The sequence below is a fragment of the Natrix helvetica genome, assembly GCF_964273705.1.
Source record: "Natrix helvetica genome assembly, chromosome: 1".
Taxonomy (NCBI): Eukaryota; Metazoa; Chordata; class Lepidosauria; order Squamata; family Natricidae; genus Natrix; species Natrix helvetica.
Window position 1 is genome coordinate 19,477,432 of NC_138548.1, and position 17,589 is coordinate 19,495,020.

General features: G+C 42.0%; 1 protein-coding gene across 2 annotated transcripts in view; it reads left to right on the top strand.

Moving 5' to 3' along the window:
- The window catches only part of ANO8 (anoctamin 8), a 106,611-nt gene that overhangs the window by 24,504 nt on the left and 64,518 nt on the right, over window positions 1-17,589 (top strand). For both annotated transcript variants that reach the window (XM_081958347.1, XM_081958346.1), the window contains exons 3-4: window positions 7,315-7,447; window positions 11,046-11,184. In XM_081958347.1, coding sequence (XP_081814473.1) covers window positions 7,315-7,447; window positions 11,046-11,184 — 272 coding nt within the window. The remainder of the gene's footprint in view (window positions 1-7,314; window positions 7,448-11,045; window positions 11,185-17,589) is intronic.

Consider the following 17,589-nt stretch of genomic DNA (forward strand, 5'->3'; position numbering starts at 1 on the left):
GGAGGCTTTCCTGAAGCTTGGGGAGGGCGAAAACGGCCTCCGCCCCAGCCCTCCGAAGGCTGAAAATCAATTGCCTGGCACGCATGCACACTGCAGCTAATCTAGGGCAACGGCTTGCGTGCCCTCAGGGATGGCTCCATGTGCCACCTGTGGCATGTGTGCCATAGGTTCGTCATCATGGACCGAGAGCTAGAGCGGGCCTTGAGCTACACCCCTGACCTAGAGCAATGGTGATGGATTTGAAGTTCTTCCAATGGAGCTGAATTGCAACTTTCCGTCATCGATAAAGGAGAATATTTGTAGCTGAGGTTTGAAATGAGGGGTCCTTGGTGCTCTCTGGTCTTTGTTGTTTTCTTGCAGTCCTTTCATTACCCAAACTAGGCAACATCATCAGAGCATTGTTGATTTTACCTAGTTTGAGTAATGAAATGTCTGCAAGAAAATATCCATGCTCAGAGAGCACCAAAGACTTCTCAACTCCCAGCATCTTTCACTTTATCCGTGGTAGTGGATTCATCTGGACCTAGAGGGAATTCCTCATGCATTCCCTCACAGAGGATTTCCAATTTATTTATCAATCCAATTTATATGGCCACCCATCTCACACAAAGCGAGTTTGGGCAGCATACGCTTGCAATACAACCAACAATTGCAGGTAGTCCCTTGACTTATGATCGCAGTTGGGACCAGAACTGCTGCTGAGCAAAATGACTGTTAAGTGACTCCTGCCTCATTTTCTGATCTTTTTGCAACAAGCAATTGTTAATTGCAGTTGTTAAGTGAATCATGCAGTCGTTAAGTGTATCTGGCTTCCCCCATTGACTTTGCTTGGCAGAAACTTGATGCCAGGGTTGCAAATGGCAATCACACAACTCCGGGATGCTGCAACACTTGTAAATATATGTCATTTACCAAGCAACCAAATTTCGATAATACGACAGTGGGGATGCTGCAATGATTGTAAGTGCAAGGACTGGTTGTAAATCACTTTTTTTCAGTGTTGCTGTCAGGGTTCCAAGTAATACACCCATAGCAAACAGAACTCCAAGGCAAGCAGGTCCTTCAAAGAACAGGTTTATTGGATATGTCATATTGGCACAGACTGGTGAAAATTGACTCTAAAAGTTCCTACAGTTTTCACCTAATTAAAAGTAAAGTTTTTCCCCTCTTTCCCAAACAATCAGTCACATGGTCCAATCAAGGTGCTGTCTGGTTGCTTGGAAACTTCACTCCTCCTCTCTTCAGCCACCTGTGGGAATGTCCTTGGTTCTCAGGGGAAACTATTTTGTTTTGGCTACAAAACTGCAACTATCTCTAGTCCCCGCCTCCCTATCTCTCAGCATCATTGTGGCAACACTGAAGCCTCCAAAATGGCCTCAGTCCGGCCAGAGTTGACAGTTGTTCTAACTTTGAACAGTTGCTAAACAAATTCTTGTAAGTTGAGGACTACCCAAAAAACATTATACCAAAGCTGTTTAAAACAGTTAAATATAAATTTAAAAAAGAAGGTGACTAAAGGAACGTATCAGAATATTATACATGATGCAGCCCATCAACAGAGATCCTGAAAAAATTCCTGTTTTAAGGAATTTCTGGAAGATTACAGTGGTTGGGGCCAATCTCATGGGGGATGGGGCAGGGGGAGATTGGAGTCCAAACATTGGGTGCCAGAGACTATCATCTACCAAACAGGTTTATATTAAATACCAAATCCAGATACTCCATGTTATGGCTTAACATAGATCTCTAAAAACATTCATTCATGTTGGGCAGGATTCCATTTAAAAGCATATGCAGTATTCTGATATTTTCACAAATTAACAAGGTCCGTGTTTTGTCCTAGACCTGTGATGGCAAGTACTGAAAAGGCAGTATGCGTGCATGCTTGTCGGGGACACATTCTGGAAGAGAAGCTGCCAAGTGGGCATGCGCACACTGGGAAATTAACTTCTGGTTTCTGTTGTGGGCATGCGCCCCGGCCAGCTTGTCTTCCAGTTAGTGGCTCACATGCGCATGTGACAACCAGCTGGCCAGCACACATGCACATGATGGAAACTGGAAGACTAGTTCTTCCGGTTTCCAACACTGCTGCTGATCATCGTGCACACATGCGTGCCAGAAACCCAGAAGAGGAATGAGCAATGCTGCGCATGCCAGCCAACATGGCTCTGCATGCCACTTCGGGCACGTGTACCATAGGTTCGCCATCACATCCCTAAACAGAAGCATTGTAAAAAGAAGCTGGTATACATATTTAGAAGTAAAACGTGACATAAATTTACAAAGCTGGTATGGATTCAAGGACTAAACCAGCTATTGTGTCCATGAATTTGCTGGTATAAAAGAAGAGATATGTCCCTGTTCATAATGTAATGGGAAATTCTGCACTGTCTGTAACTAGATCAGTTATAGTTATTCACTATAAAATGTGTTCAAACAGTGTGATAGAAAACGCAACAACTCTGAGTTCACATGACACACTGCAGCAGACTAAAATGGGCTTTGGTGATGCGGGATCTATTGTGCTACAAGAACAGAATTCATTTCTTAACATTTGATTGGAACCAAGGGATTATATTAATCCATAGTTTTACAATTACAATACAATAGAATAGCAGAGTTGGGAGGCACCTTGGAGGTCTTCTAGTCCAAACCCCCGCCTAGGCAGGAAACCCTATACTGTTCCAGACAAATGGCTATCCAACATCTTCTTAAAGACTTCCAGTGTTGGGGCATTCACAACTTCTAGAGGCAAGCTGTTCCACTTATTAATTGTTCTAACTGTCAGCAAATTTCTCTTCGCACAGCAATTCTTGTTTCATTATCCTAAGTTAGAAGGTTATCTAAATCTGTCCAGAGTGTCAGTATTCATAGATTATATTGTGCAATTATATTAATTTATGAGGCCCAGAAACCACTGCCTTCTCTTGTAACTTTCCTCTGTTTTCTCCTGTTTTTCCCCTGCGTTTTCCTCATAGTTCAGAAAATCCATTAAGTAGAGAAAGATGGAATATCTTTACAATAATTTAAGACTAGTGGCACGAACTGCTGGCTATTTAAAAGCACATAGTCACTCCGAACATTATTTTAGGCTTATTAATGACCGTAATCATCTTTGTATACATATTGATAGCTGGCCTTCTCTAAAATAAGCTTGCAATCATCTCAGCTATGCTCATAACAAGATCATATGTGGTCCAGCAGTTAATTAATTGGGCTTAAATAGCATCATAGGCACATGATAGTTAGAAACTTCAAGAGAGACAGAAATACACAAAGTTGTGCAAGAGAATTGGAGTAAAAAGTATTGTGCCAATTTTTTCCCCCCTTTTACTACATCAGAGCATCAGAAAAGGGTATGCAGGTTTTAAACAGCAGCAATAGGAGGCAGTAAATAGAATGATTCGTGGAAATTATTTTCACTGTCCTGGGAAAATAAAACTTTGCTATTAATTGGATTGCACTCACTCACCATCACTACATATTTTGGGAGTGAGCCTAAAACTATTTTCACTATAGGTCTACCAATCTTATTAGATTGATATTCTGGCATTCCTCCCAGAATTCAAGATAATCTATGTGCTTAGCTCTCTCTCCATTTCTTGCTCACGGTGACGATTCTGTGAGGCAGGTTTTGCTGAGAGACAAGGAATGACCCCAATGTTGTGGCCCACCAGCGGAACTGATGGCAGACTCGGACAGTGAGGAGGTTGGAGAGGAACATGGGCCAGTCCTGGAGTTTGGGGAAGGCTCTGATGAGTGCTCTGCATCGGGAGCAGACATGGGGCCAGGGCCGCCCAACAATAACAAGCTACCTTTGGAGTCGGAGATCAGTGGGACAGAAGAACAGCTGGAACCTGTTCCCGATGTTCGCATGCGCAGAGCTATCAGGAGAAGGGAACAATTAAGGAAGAGAGGTTGACTCATGAGTAAAGACACAAGGGGATGCTGAATGGCCCCTCCCATAGGGAGTAAATAGGAGTGAAAGGGCAGTGGTGTTTGCAGGAGACAATTAGATCGTATTATTAGTTGGAAGATTTGCTTATCTGAGAGACTCCTTGCCAAGTATTTCCTTGTACAGCGTTGCGCCTGGAAGCTATCGGTCTGGCAATTATCCAAGAACTGATAAGGTCTGTCGTTGCAATTCACCCTTGAAAGACTATTTGCAGGACTTTGCTGGATGTGAATGCTAGGAATTCACATTAGCCAAATAAAAAGAGGTTTTTGGGGGGACATGGAGTCTATTTCGTGATTTGGTGAAGCCTAGGTCCAAGTCCATCAATGAACTTCATAGTGAAGATGGGTTTGATCCTGGATATTTACTGCAGCAAAATATATGGGAAGCTGGAATAGCCTAGAACAGGAGTGCTGACAGTGTACTGTAAATAATCCACTGTGACCTTGCACGAGATGGGAAGCAGAAAGAAGAGCATCCTGCAAGCTGTGGAAAAGGAGGGAGGAAAAGGTGATGTTGAAGATTATAACATGTTAGCAGCAACCAAAACTGTCAGAAGACAATTAACTGTTCAGTTCTAATGAGCAATAAAGATTCTGCACTGGCCGTGCTGGCAGATTTTAGCTTAGGTGTAGCCAGATGAAAAAGAGGAGATTCTGACATTGGACACTAAACCACACTTTGGGTGATGTGCGAGTTATTCCTGGACAGGGATAGAGTCATCGGGCTGATGCAATAGATGTGTCAGTTTTGATGTGGGAATTGCTTAATGCATGATTTGAAAACTACAGTGAATGCAGCAAGCAACAACAAATGAGGTGGCTAGCTTCTATAGTAAAATACCTGTGTTACCCCCAAAATAAGCCCGGTCTTATAGTTTTTTTGTCTCATAAATAAGCACCAGGGCTTATATCACCTTTTTTCTTTTTCCATGTAAGGGAGGCTCACTTCTTCTGCTTGCTCGGGGCCCAACAGGGTAGGAGGCTGTGCAGAGTGCTAGTTCTGCCATCATGAAACAGGTAGCGGTGCAGCTGCCCCACGTGCCCTGCACCAGCTTACCTTAGGGCCCCCACAGTCAGGCCAGCCAGGCCCCAACACCTGCTTCGACTTGTAGCTGTGGCACTGGCGCTCTGTTGCAGCCACACGCAAGCAGAAGAAATGGGCCAGTGGCCACATGGGTTTCTGCTGGACATGGGCTGCTGGTGATACTGCCACAAGGCAATTGTTGGGGCATGAATGGCCTGGCTGCGTGGGCCCTGAGGTATGGCACAGGGCCTAGTTACATGCAGGATCACATCCTGCCCCATACATCCCTACGACCAATCCGCTCACACAGAGAGGGACTTCTTCGGGTGCCGTCCGCCAAACAGTGTCGGGGGGCGACACCCAGGAGCAGAGCCTTCTCTGTGTCGGGCCCAGCCCTGTGGAATGACCTCCCCCGTGACATCAGGACTACTTCCGATCTCCGCTCCTTCCGTGTACAGCTGAAGACCCACCTCTTTCAATTATCTGGCCTGGCTCAACCGTAAACTTTTCTTACTCCTCCTGACAGTTCTTTTAAATTTTAAAAACCTTAAATTTTAAATTGTGTTTTACAATTGGGGTATTTTTAATGGTGACTTTTAATTGTCCAATGTGATGTAATTTGTTACCTCCTCCGTGTATGTATGTCCTGTATATATGTATGTTTATGTGTTGTATATGTTTTATATGCTCCACTGTACGCCGCCCCGAGTCCTGTCTGGAAAGGGAGCGGCTAATAAATTTAAATTTATTTATTTATATATTTATGCTGGTATGAGGCGCGTGGGGCAGCTCCACCCCTTCCACCTGCCTCGCTGCATCTCGTGTTGGTGGCACAGTGAGCAACTAGACGGAACAGACGGGCAACCAGCTGCACAGGCACTTAAGTAGGGCTTATTTGGGGTAGGGTAGGACTTATATTAGGCGCATGCGTAAAAAATCATGACAGGGTTTATTTCCAGGATGGGTCTTATTTTCAGAGAAACACAGTCTTCACTGATTGCCACTTTGTTCCTGGGCTGATTGAAACCCCAGAAAGATTTACAGTATATAAGAGAACCTCTGTAGTCAGCAGTATCTGAAAAATTGGATTACGGTGTCCAAACTGGCAAGATGGTGAACAGAGTGTCACAATAAAGTCCAGTTTGAATTGTGACACTGCCATTTTGCTGACTTTGATGCATGGACCCTTGGAATTGGCTATCCACGGGAGATACAATACAATACAATAGCAGAGTTGGAAGGGACCTTGGAGGTCTTCTAGTCCAAACCCCTGTCTAGGCAGGAAACCTTATACCGTTTCAGACAAATGGCTATCCAACATCTTCTTAAAGACTTCCAGTGTTGGGGCATTCACAACTTCTGGAGGCAAGCTGTTCCACTGTTTAGTTGTTCTAATTGTCAGGAAGTTTCTCCTCAGTTCTAAGTTGCTTCTCTCCTTGATTAGTTTCCACCCATTGCTTCTTCTTGTACCCTCAGGTGCCTTGGAGAATAGTTTGACTCCCTCTTCTTTGTGGCAGCCCCTGAGATATTGGAACACTGCTATCATGTCTCCCTTAGTTCTTCTTTCTATTAAAGTAGACATACCCAGTTCCTGCAACCGTTCTTCATATGTTTTAGCCTCCAGTCCCCTAATCATCTTTGTTGCTCTTCTCTGCACTCTTTCTAGAGTCTCCACATTTTTTCTACATCGTGGTGACCAAAACTGAATGCAGTATTCCAAGTGTGGCCTTACCAAGGCATTATAAAGTGGTATTAACAGTTATGTTATGTTTGATCTCAACCAGGAAGAAGTTTCCCTGCGTTGTTTCGGAAGTTGTTCAGCATGTGTATCATGTCGAGCACTTTTATATTCATCTCTGCATTTGAGAATTTGTAACAGGGCTGCCACATGAATGGATGCCTGCCGATTAGGTTGCTTGTTACTGACATGGAGGCGCCATATTAGTATACCAAAGTATGTGAAGGCTGTGGTTGCCACACATATCCCTTTTATTTTCTGTCTCTTGGGAGTGTTAGTCTTACCCAATGTCATACTGAATATTATTTATGACATGGGACAGACTTAACCGGTGCCTCCTAATTATAGCTGAACTCTAATCCCCAGGCAATGTAGCTAATAATGAGGGGTCCTGAGAGTAATAGGTTTCCAACACTGTCCCAAAGCATTGGAACCATGAATATGGGTGTTTGGCATGTGTTTTTATGTTTGCCGTGAGTGCGCGCAGTGTGTGAATGAATGAATGAATGAGATTAACTTCCAACTGGAGGAAGATTGCAAGTGCAACTAATTTTTGCATAATTAGAAAGCATGCATTTGTGTTTCATCCTACCAGATACAACTGATGACCACACATTACTATGGTTGTTGAACCACATCCGTTTGGGAATCCCAGAGCTCATCATCCAGATTCGGCATCACAAGCACACCCGGGTCTATGCATTTTTTGTTACAGCAACTTATGAAAGGTAAGTCCTCTTGGAGGTTGGCAAGAGGGATAGATGGGCAAGCTGGCAGGAGTAGATGGGCAGTAAAGACTCAGATAACCTAGTAGTTTAACTAATGCTGGAGGAGGCACTAGAAGGCTAATCTAAAGCAGTATTTCTCAACCTTTGAGTATGCTGGCTGGAGAATTCTGGGAGTTGAAGTTCAAACTGGATTTCTTCAAGGGCTAGATCAGCATTGTAGTTCTCCTCTGTGGGCCAGCTGGGGGGATACCTCCTGCAGAGCCCTGCCAGCCAAAATGGGGTGGAGGTGGCCGCTGCAGCACTAGGCCAAAAATGGGCCACGTGGAGGCCCCGCGAGGCCCCTGTACAACCCGTTTTCGGCCTCCACAACCTCCAGCAGCACTCCGCCAACCAAAAACGGGCCGTGCCACCCATGCACATGTCCCTCCATGCATTTTGGCTGGCAGAGGCCTCACGTGCCAGTCCTTTGATATTTCCCAGCTGGCCCTGGGGGCCTTGAGTTTGGCACCCCTGGTCTAAAGAGATAAAGCAAAACCATGAAAATGGATATATTTTCCAGTATTACAAGGTGCAGGCTTATACAGAATCTGACTACCGGTAGTTCTTGACTTCCAACCACAGCTGAGCCCAAAATTTCTGTTACTAAAGGAAACATTTGTTGAGTGAATTTTGCCCTTTTTACTATCTTTCTTGCCCAATTTGTTAAGCGTATCCTTGCAGTTGTTAAGTTAGTAACACGGTTGTTAAATGAATCTGGCTTCCCCTTTGACTTTTCTTGTCGGAAGGTAGCAAAAGGTGATCACCTGACCCAGAGACACTGCAACTGTCATAAATATGAGTCAGTTGCCACCTGTCCGAATTTTGATCACATAAAACCATGGGAATGTTGCAATGGTTGTAAGTGTGAAAAGTGGCCGTAAGTCCCTTTTTTCAGCACTGCAGCTTTGAACTGTCATTAAACAAACTGTTGTTAAGTCAAGGACTACCTGTAATACTCCATTTGGGCCAGGGTTATCTTCTCTAACGGCAACAAACCTCAAGACACCATCTCTGTGCTATCACCTTGTAATCTGAAGAGCTTGGAGTTGAACCCAAGAACTCAGGCAGGCAAAATGTGAGACCTTCAGGAAAGATGGCTGAAAATATATTTCTTTCTGGTCTTTTAATGTAGGACAGTGTCAGGCCCAAACCCAGAGACAACGCAGCAAAATCCGATTGAGTTTCACTCTTCATTGGCTTATACCTAATGGACAGAATCTTGCCAAACAAAACTATAAGTAGTCCTCCATTTTAAACCGTTCATGTAATGAATATTCAAAATTATAATGACACTGAAAAAGTGGCTTATGACCAGTGCTCACATTTACGAATGTAGCAGCGTTCCCATGGTCACATGATCTAATTCTGGTTGCTTGGCAACTGGCATGTATTTATGATAATTGCAGCATCCCAGGGTCATGTAATCACCATTCATTTACCTTCCCAACAAGCAAAGTCAACTCTGGGGAAAACCAGAGTTGCTTAACGACCACATGATTCACTTAACAAATGCAGGGATTTGTTTAACAACCATGGCAAAAAAATCGGGTATGACTTACTTAACCATTGACTTTAACAATGGAAATTCTGTTCTCAATTGTGGTTGTAAGTCAAGGACTACCTGTATAAACTTCTAAGTTTATACTTAGAACTTCCAGTTGGGCCATTGGGCTGTTTTTTGCCCTCCTCAGGCTTCAGGAAAGCAGCTGAAACCTAGAGAGGGCAAAAAACAGGCCCAATGAGTCAACCAGAAGTTCATTTCCAAACTTCCGGTTGGCGCACTGGGCTTGTTTTCGCCCTCTCCAGCTCCAGAGACTTTCCTGAAGCCTAGGGAGCGTGAAAATAGCTTCCCCCGGGCTCTGGAGGGCCGGTGTAGGCCGTTTTTGCTCACCCCAGGCTTCAGGAAAGCCTCTGGAGCTTGGGGAGGGCGAAAATCCCCCCTGTGCGAGGGAGTCGCTTGCCTATGTGCAGGTGGGTGGGCATGCGCGATAGCGTGCACGCAAACAGTTTTGGCACATCTTTCGAAAAAGGTTAGCCATCACTGTTCTAATCTGTTAGATACATCCTGAGAGATTTTAGCATGTAGCTCTTGAACCTCTTCCCCCCTCGCCATATGGGGCTCCACAGTTTCTCTGAGAAAGTTCTATGTTGCCATAGAACTTAGAACTCCAGGTGCATTTCCATCATGGAGAGATAGTGCAGAATGCAACTTACTGTAGGTAATATAATCTGTGACATTCTTGTGGCCTCTCAAAGGTCATCTGCTGAGTCTAAGTTTCTCCTTAATCAGAGTAAACATAAGATAGTAAAACTACTTGATGAGTTCCAGAAAGCCGTTGGTGTGGATCAATTATCTGGTCTGGCTCAACCGTAGTTTATCCTATTCCTCCTGACAGTCCTTTTAAATTGTATTATTATTTTGGGGTATTTTTTAATGACTAATTTTTATTATTATTAATGTAATGTATATTTAATTATCACCTCCTCCATGCATGTATGTATATGTATGTATATGTGTGTATCTACATGTTTATATGTATGTATGTATATTTTTATTGTACGCCGCCCCGAGTCCCTTGTGGAGAGGGAGCGGCTAACAAATTAAATAATAATAATAATAATAATAATTAATAATTAATAATAATAATAATAATAATAATAATAATAATAATAATAATAATAATAATAATTATTATTATTATTATTATTATTATTATTATTATTATTATTATTATTATTATTATTATTATTATTATTATTATTATTATTATTATATTATTATATGTTGTAGACCAGTCTTTACAGGACATATTTATTCATTAAATGTATATGCTACCCATCTCACTGTCAGGTGCGCCTCTGGGCAGAGAGAAACCACATTATTCCAGCAAATGTAGAAAACCGAAAACAAGGTTAGAGCAGAAATTGTGATCCTTCTTTTAAACTTCTAGGACAGAGTTGGTGAACCTTTTTGGCACCAAGGGCCGAAACAGGAATGTGTGTGTGTGGGGGGGAGCGCTGGAAACTGGAAGAGCTGTTCTCAGGCACGCATGTGTGAGCCGGGAAGCTGAGCTTCAGGTTTCTGGCATGGTGCATGTGCACTGATCACCTGATCTTCCGCTTTCTGGTGTGCATGTCTGCATGAAGACCAGAGGAGCAACAAGCGACAGCTGGCGTGCCCAGAGAGATGGCTCTGCGTGCCGCTTCCGGCACGCATGCCATAGTTTCTCCATCACGGTTCTAGGACCTCCAGCCAGTGTAGTGAAGGAAAAGGGATTCTGGGAACTGTAGTTTAGCAGCTGGAAGGGTAACAGGTTTAGTGTTCTAATTCTAAGTGGATTTTCTTAGGTTTTGTTTCCCCCCATTGCTGAATTGAAATATTTTTCACCCATCTTTTGGTCAGCAAAAAACTACTGACATGAATTCCAGGACCAGCTAACATTTTTTTTGCAGACTTCAATTATCAAGATCATCTTTTCTACAAATCAAAAGCTGGGGAGATGAGAAATCCCAGGGTGAACCTATTTCCTCACTCTCCTGTTTGCCCCTCTCTTGGCAGTTTGCTCCGGGGGGCAGACGAGATTGGCTTGCGGAAGCCTGTGAAGGCTGAATTTGGGGGTGGCATGCACAGTTTCTCCTGCGAGGAAGATTACATCTACGAGAACATAGAAAACGAACTCTATTTTTTCACTTCTCAGGTGAGTCCTCTGGGGTAGGGAAGAGGAGAAAATCTCCTGGCACTGATGATGTTACCTAGTTTGGGTAATGAAGCGTCTGCAAGAAAACAAGCAAGCTCAGAGAACACCAAGGAACCCTCATGTCAAACCTGAGCTACAAATATTCTCCTTTATTAGGAAAATCCCCTTCCTCTTTGCTTCCAGTAGAAAATCCATTGATTGTTAAAGATCTCTGCAGACAAGCCTGCTGGGCTGATTTAAAGATTTGCTAGGTCAGACAAACTCCGGTTTCCACAAAGACTTATTACTTCAGTGCTCTCCGGAAAGGAGGGCAGAGACCTCTCTGATCTGTCCCCAAGGAGCTGTTTTTTATTAATAGTTTGCCACTCTGCAGGGAGGCTCTGTAGAGTCCTTATAGCTAATGGCCCTCCGTTTCTCTTCCTACCATGAACTCGGTTTAAGACCCAGGGCTATATGTTGCATTCATGTCCCCGAAGCTTTGGACAAGGCATCTGAAATCTCTATGATCCAGGGGTGGGCTTCAAAAATTTCAGCAATGGGTTTTCTTCCCGGTTGCTGGGTGGGCATGGCCTAGTCGGCCTCCTGTACCACGGCGGTGTGTGTGTGTGTTTTCGACTTTCCCAGGATTCCGAGGCTTTTCTCAAGCCTTTGGGAGGGCGGAAACTGCCTCCCTTGGACTCCCGAGGCCGTCCAGATGGGTCCATTTCCGACCTTCCAGAATTCCTGGGAGGCCTGTTTTCTCCCCTCCCCGAGCCTCCGTGCGGGCCCTGCCCTTACCTTGCATCCAAAATGGGCCGCGTAGAGGCTCCGGGGGGGGGGGGGATAGGAGGGGTGAGGAGGGGGGCCAGCCAGGGGTGGAATTTGAAGGTTCTCCGAACTGGCCGTAACATTAGCTATGGGTTCTCCCGAACCCGGACGAACAGGTAGCAGCCCACACCTGCTATAAACACTGCCCATAAATTGCCATGTTTATTGAAGGCAAAAAGGGAGAATCATGTTGACAGGATGGTATTTATTTAGTGTGCAATTCAATAAAATTCAGCAGAAATGAAATCGAATGCCATTCAAGGCTAAGGATGCCTCATGGCTAAGCTTGTCATAATCCAGACTTCTGAATCTGGCAGCCTAATTAGCACAATATTCTAATCAGACTAATAGGTGAATTCACCCACTTCGCATTCATTGGATGCGTTTTGAACACAGAGTGCACACTGACACACCCTCCTCTGGCTCTCCTTTCTTTTTTTAAAAAAATATTTTTATTTTTGAATAAACACAAACAGACAAAACACAACAAATACCCCAAAAATATCTTCCATGACAAATTATAGAGAGTGTGTCAATTGGTTACAAAGAGCTTTCGTGCATCCCTTCCACAGTCATCACCTACAATTCATATCAAATTATATGTTTTAAATCAAATATATTTATATATATATTACTATCATCGTACCTCAATCTTCATATGACTATGATTGTTTTTATGTCCCTTTACATAAAATATTCCAAAATTTAAAGCAAAACCACATGATGGCATTCCATTATCTATTCTCAATATCATTCAGCAACATTACATCTTTATGACACTTTCTAAATAAAAAATTAATTATGTTTAATAACAAAGTTTCTAGACCTCCTTTCTTAATCAGTGTTTACAATTTATATCCAATTTCCCTTTTATCATGTCAATACAAATATTATGTTATTGTCATTATAAATCATTTATTTAACAACATCCATCATCATTTCTTTTTTATTTTTTGGTCTTAGTTTAACTAAATTTGACTTACTCTTTTTTTTCATATTATAAACTTTTATACATAACATAACAGAGTTTCTAAACTTCCTTTTATGATCACCATTTAGAATTTATACCAAATTTCCTCTTATCAAGCCAATACATATGTGTATATTGTTATCATTATCAATTATTTATCTAACTATATTCATTATCATTTCATTTTTAACATAATCCTCTAATTTTAATTAAATTTGGCTAATATTTTGTTATTAGTTTTGTATTAGTTATTAGTCTCAACCTGTGTCTTTCCAGTAATAGTGCAGTCTTATGTCTTTTGCCATTTGTGGAATTAGTCTTCTGGTTATTTCCTGAATCAAATTTGTATGGACTTTTCTTCGCAACTTGTTACTTTTTGCATATCTTGTAAAATCTCGAGAACCTTCGTCCGCTTCTTTAATCAGCTTATCTTTGGTTATCAATAGTGCTTTTGTCAAAGTTTCTCTCCTTGGATCCATCAATTCTTCTCTTTTTTCTTCTTCTAAACCTTGAAATCTGGGGTAGAGCTCCGTTCCATCTATCTTCCCTTTCCATGTTCCACTCTTTCCATCTCCAACCACACTTAGTTCACTGTCAGTATCCACAATTATCTTGCCTCTTTGTTCATTTTCCCCTTGGGCTTTTAGGACTCTAACCTCCACTTTTTCCATTTGCTGGATATCTTCAATTTTTCCATCAAATTTTACTGCATTACAATCTATATTTTCCAATCTCTTCTCAATTCTCCCTGTTGTTTCTAATAATTTTTGAATTTCAAACATAATCTGTTGTAATGTTATGGTTTCTTTTTGTTGTGCCATACTTCCAACTATATAATACAATACAATACAATAGTAGAGTTGGAAGGGACCTTGGAGGTCTTCTAGTCCAACCCCCTGCCTAGGCAGGAAACCCTATACCGTTTCAGACAAATAGCTATCCAACATCTTCTTAAAGACTTCCAGTGTTGGGGCATTCACAACTTCTGGAGGCAAGCTGTTCCACTGATTAATTGTTCTCACTGTCAGGAAATTTCTCCTCAGTTCTAAGTTGCTTCTCTCCTTGATTAGTTTCCACCCATTGCTTCTTGTTCTACCCTCAGGTGCTTTGGAGAATAGTTTGACTCCCTCTTCTTTGTGGCAACCTCTGAGATATTGGAACAATGCTATCATGTCTCCCCTAGTCCTTCTTTCTCTTAAGCTAAACATACCCAGTTCCTGCAACCGTTCTTCATATGTTTTAGTCTCCAGTCCCCTAATCATCTTTGTTGCTCTTCTCTGCACTCTTTCTAGAGTCTCCACATCTTTTTTACATCGTGGCGACCAGAACTGAATGCAGTATTCCAAGTGTGGCCTTACCAAGGCATTATAAAGTGGTATTAACACTTCACGTGATCTTGATTCTATCCCTCTGTTGATGCAGCCTAGAACTGTGTTGGCTTTTTTGGCAGCTGCTGCACACTGCTGGCTCATATTTAAATGGTTGTCCACTAGGACTCCAAGATCCCTTTCACAGTTACTACTACTGAGCAAGGTATCACCTATACTGTACCTGTGCATTCCGTTTTTGTTGCCTAAATGTAGAACCTTACTCTTTTCACCATTGAATTTCATTTTATTAGATAGTGCCCAATGTTCAAGTTTGTCAAGATCCTTCTGTATCTTAAGCCTATCTTCTGGAGTGTTGGCTATTCCTGCCAGCTTGGTGTCATCTGCAAATTTGATGAGTTCCCCATTTATTCCCTCATCCAAATCATTGATGAAGATGTTGAAGAGTACTGGGCCTAAAACAGAGCCTTGGGGTACTCCACTGCATCTAATGCATACTTCCCTCCATGTAGATGCAGTTCCATTGAGGACTACACGTTGAGTGCGGTTGGTCAGCCAGTTACGAATCCATCTGGTGGTGATGCTGTCTAACCCACATTCTTCTACTTTATCTAGTAGTAGGTTATGGTCTACCTTATCAAAAGCCTTACTGAAGTCCAAGTAAACTATATCAACGGCATTCCTCTGGTCCACTAATTTTGTCACTTTATCAAAGAATGCAATAAGATTAGTCTGGCATGATCTGTTTTTGACAAATCCATGTTGGCTTTTGGCTATTACTTTGTTTGCTTCTAGGTGTTCGCAAATTCGTTGCTTGATTATTTTTTCCAGAATCTTTCCTGGTATTGAGGTCAGGCTGATAGGTCTGTAGTTTCCTGGATCTAATTTTTTCCCTTTTTTGAAGATGGGAACCACATCAGCTCTTTTCCAGTCCTCTGGTAGTTCCCCGGTGTTCCAGGATCTCTGAAAGATATAATTCAGTGGTTCTGAGATCTCGTCTGCTAGTTCCTTCAGAACTCTGGGGTGTAATCCATCCGGTCCTGGTGATTTGAACTCGTCTAGGGTAGACAGGTGCTCACTTACCATTTTCTTCCCTATTTCAATTTGTGTTCCTAATTTTGTGGTGCTGCTTTTGATAGGTTGGACTGTTTTATCCCTTTGTGTAAAGACAGATGCAAAACATGAGTTAAATAGTTCTGCTTTCTCCCTGTTGCTTGTCACCTTCTTGCCACTTTCTCCTAGCAATGGACCAATTGTTTCCTTAACTTTTTTCTTGTTTTTAACATGTTGGAAGAAGCTTTTTTTTGTTAATTTTTACTTTTGTGGCAAGCCTTTCTTCATTGTGAGCCTTAGCTTTCCTCACTTCATCTTTACAGGCTCGGGCTATTTGCTGATATTCTGCCTTAGTTATGTCCCCCTCCTTCCACTTTTTATACTTACTTTTTTTGTCTTTCAGGTTGTCAGATAGTTGTTTATGCAGCCATGCTGGTTTCTTTTGGGAGCTGTTATTTTTCTTCTTCATTGGTATTGTGTTAGACTGGGCTTTTGTAATCTCATTTTTCAAAATTTCCCAAGCTTCTTGAGTTGTTTTCCCCTCGAGGATTCTCATCCATGGAATTTTTCCCAAGCTCTCTCTAAGTTTATTGAAATTAGCTTTCTTAAAGTCCAAGACTCTAGTTTGACTTTGTTCTACTACTTGTGTTTGGATAATGTTGAATTCCAATATTGCATGGTCACTTGCCCCCAGGGTTCCTATGGCTTCAACACCTTCTATCATTTCCTCTCTGTTAGTGAGAATTAAGTCCAGTATGGCTGATCCCCTTGTTTCCTTCTCTACTTTTTGGAAAACAAAGTTGTCTGCTAGGTTTGTTAGGAACCTGTTGGATCTTCCACTTGGTGCAGAGTTTGTTTCCCAGTTGATGTCAGGGTAGTTAAAATCTCCCATTACTATTGTGGTGTGCTTCCTACATACCTTAGTTAGCTGACTAGCAAAAAGTTCATCTTCTTCCTCTGCTTGGTTGGGTGGCCTGTAGTATAGACCTATGGCAATGTCATTTCCCCCACAACCTTTAATATTGACCCAAATGCATTCAAGATAGTTCTCATTATTGTTGTGCTCTATTTCTGTAGAGATGTAGTTATTTCTTATATATAGTGCAACTCCACCTCCTCTTTTATTTGGTCTATTTCTTTTAAATAATTTAAATCCTTCTAGCTGTATGTTCCATTTGTCAGTTTCATCCCACCAAGTTTCTGTAATGGCAATAATATCATATTTGCCCTCTTTTACTTGAATTTCTAATTCTCCCTGTTTATTCCTCATACTCTGTGCATTGGTATATAGACATTTGAGTCCATTTTGATTGACCTTGTGTTTACTGTCTACATAACCTGTGTTATGCCTGACTGCCCCTATTTTCTTGCCACTTGTGTGATTCATGTACATAGTATGGCAATCACTATTACATGCTTGGTTTTGCTTGACAGCAGGAGTGATAATCTTACCCACACACACATCTATGTTACATGCATTTATAACCCTATGAATTTTAGTTTGCTGGGGACAGAGATGTTCTGTATCTATTAATTCTCTGTCCCCGCTCTTCAGTTTAAATGTTTATCAAGAAAATCTGTGAATTTAATGCCAAGTAACTCAGTCCCTTTCTTGGATGGGTGCAACCCATCTCTTTTGTACAGTTTTTCATTGGACCAGCTACAGGCTTCATGACTAATAAAACCAAAGCCTTCCCTTTTACACCACTCCTTTAGCCAAACATTAAACTCTGCTACACGCTGGCCCTTCCCTTTTTGTTCCTTATATACAGGTAAAACCTCTGAAAAGATAAGCCTACAACCTATACTATTAAGTTCATACCCCAAGTTCTGGAAATCATTCTGCACAGAAAGTACATCTTTCTGGGATAGATCATTAGTGCCAAGATGTATAATAGCATCAACGTCACAGTCCTTACTTGCATTCTTGACTATCTTAAGAATACGCCTCTTGTCTCTGCTGGCAGTAGCACCTGGCAGACACCTGACCTCTTTTAAAACCTCCATATCCTCTCCTAAATTAACATCTCTTACGATTGAATCACCAACCAGAAGGTGACTTCTCTTTTTACATACCTTGATCTTCTTCTGCGACTGATGTGTGATACCTGGTTCCCCTTTTTGCCTTTCCAAAGAAAGTTCTTCGGTTTGGACCACGATCCCCTGCTTATTTGAGTCATCATTATCACTAGTAAACACTGCCACTCTAGTTTCAAAATAAGATTTTGTTTTCACTTCACTCCAGCT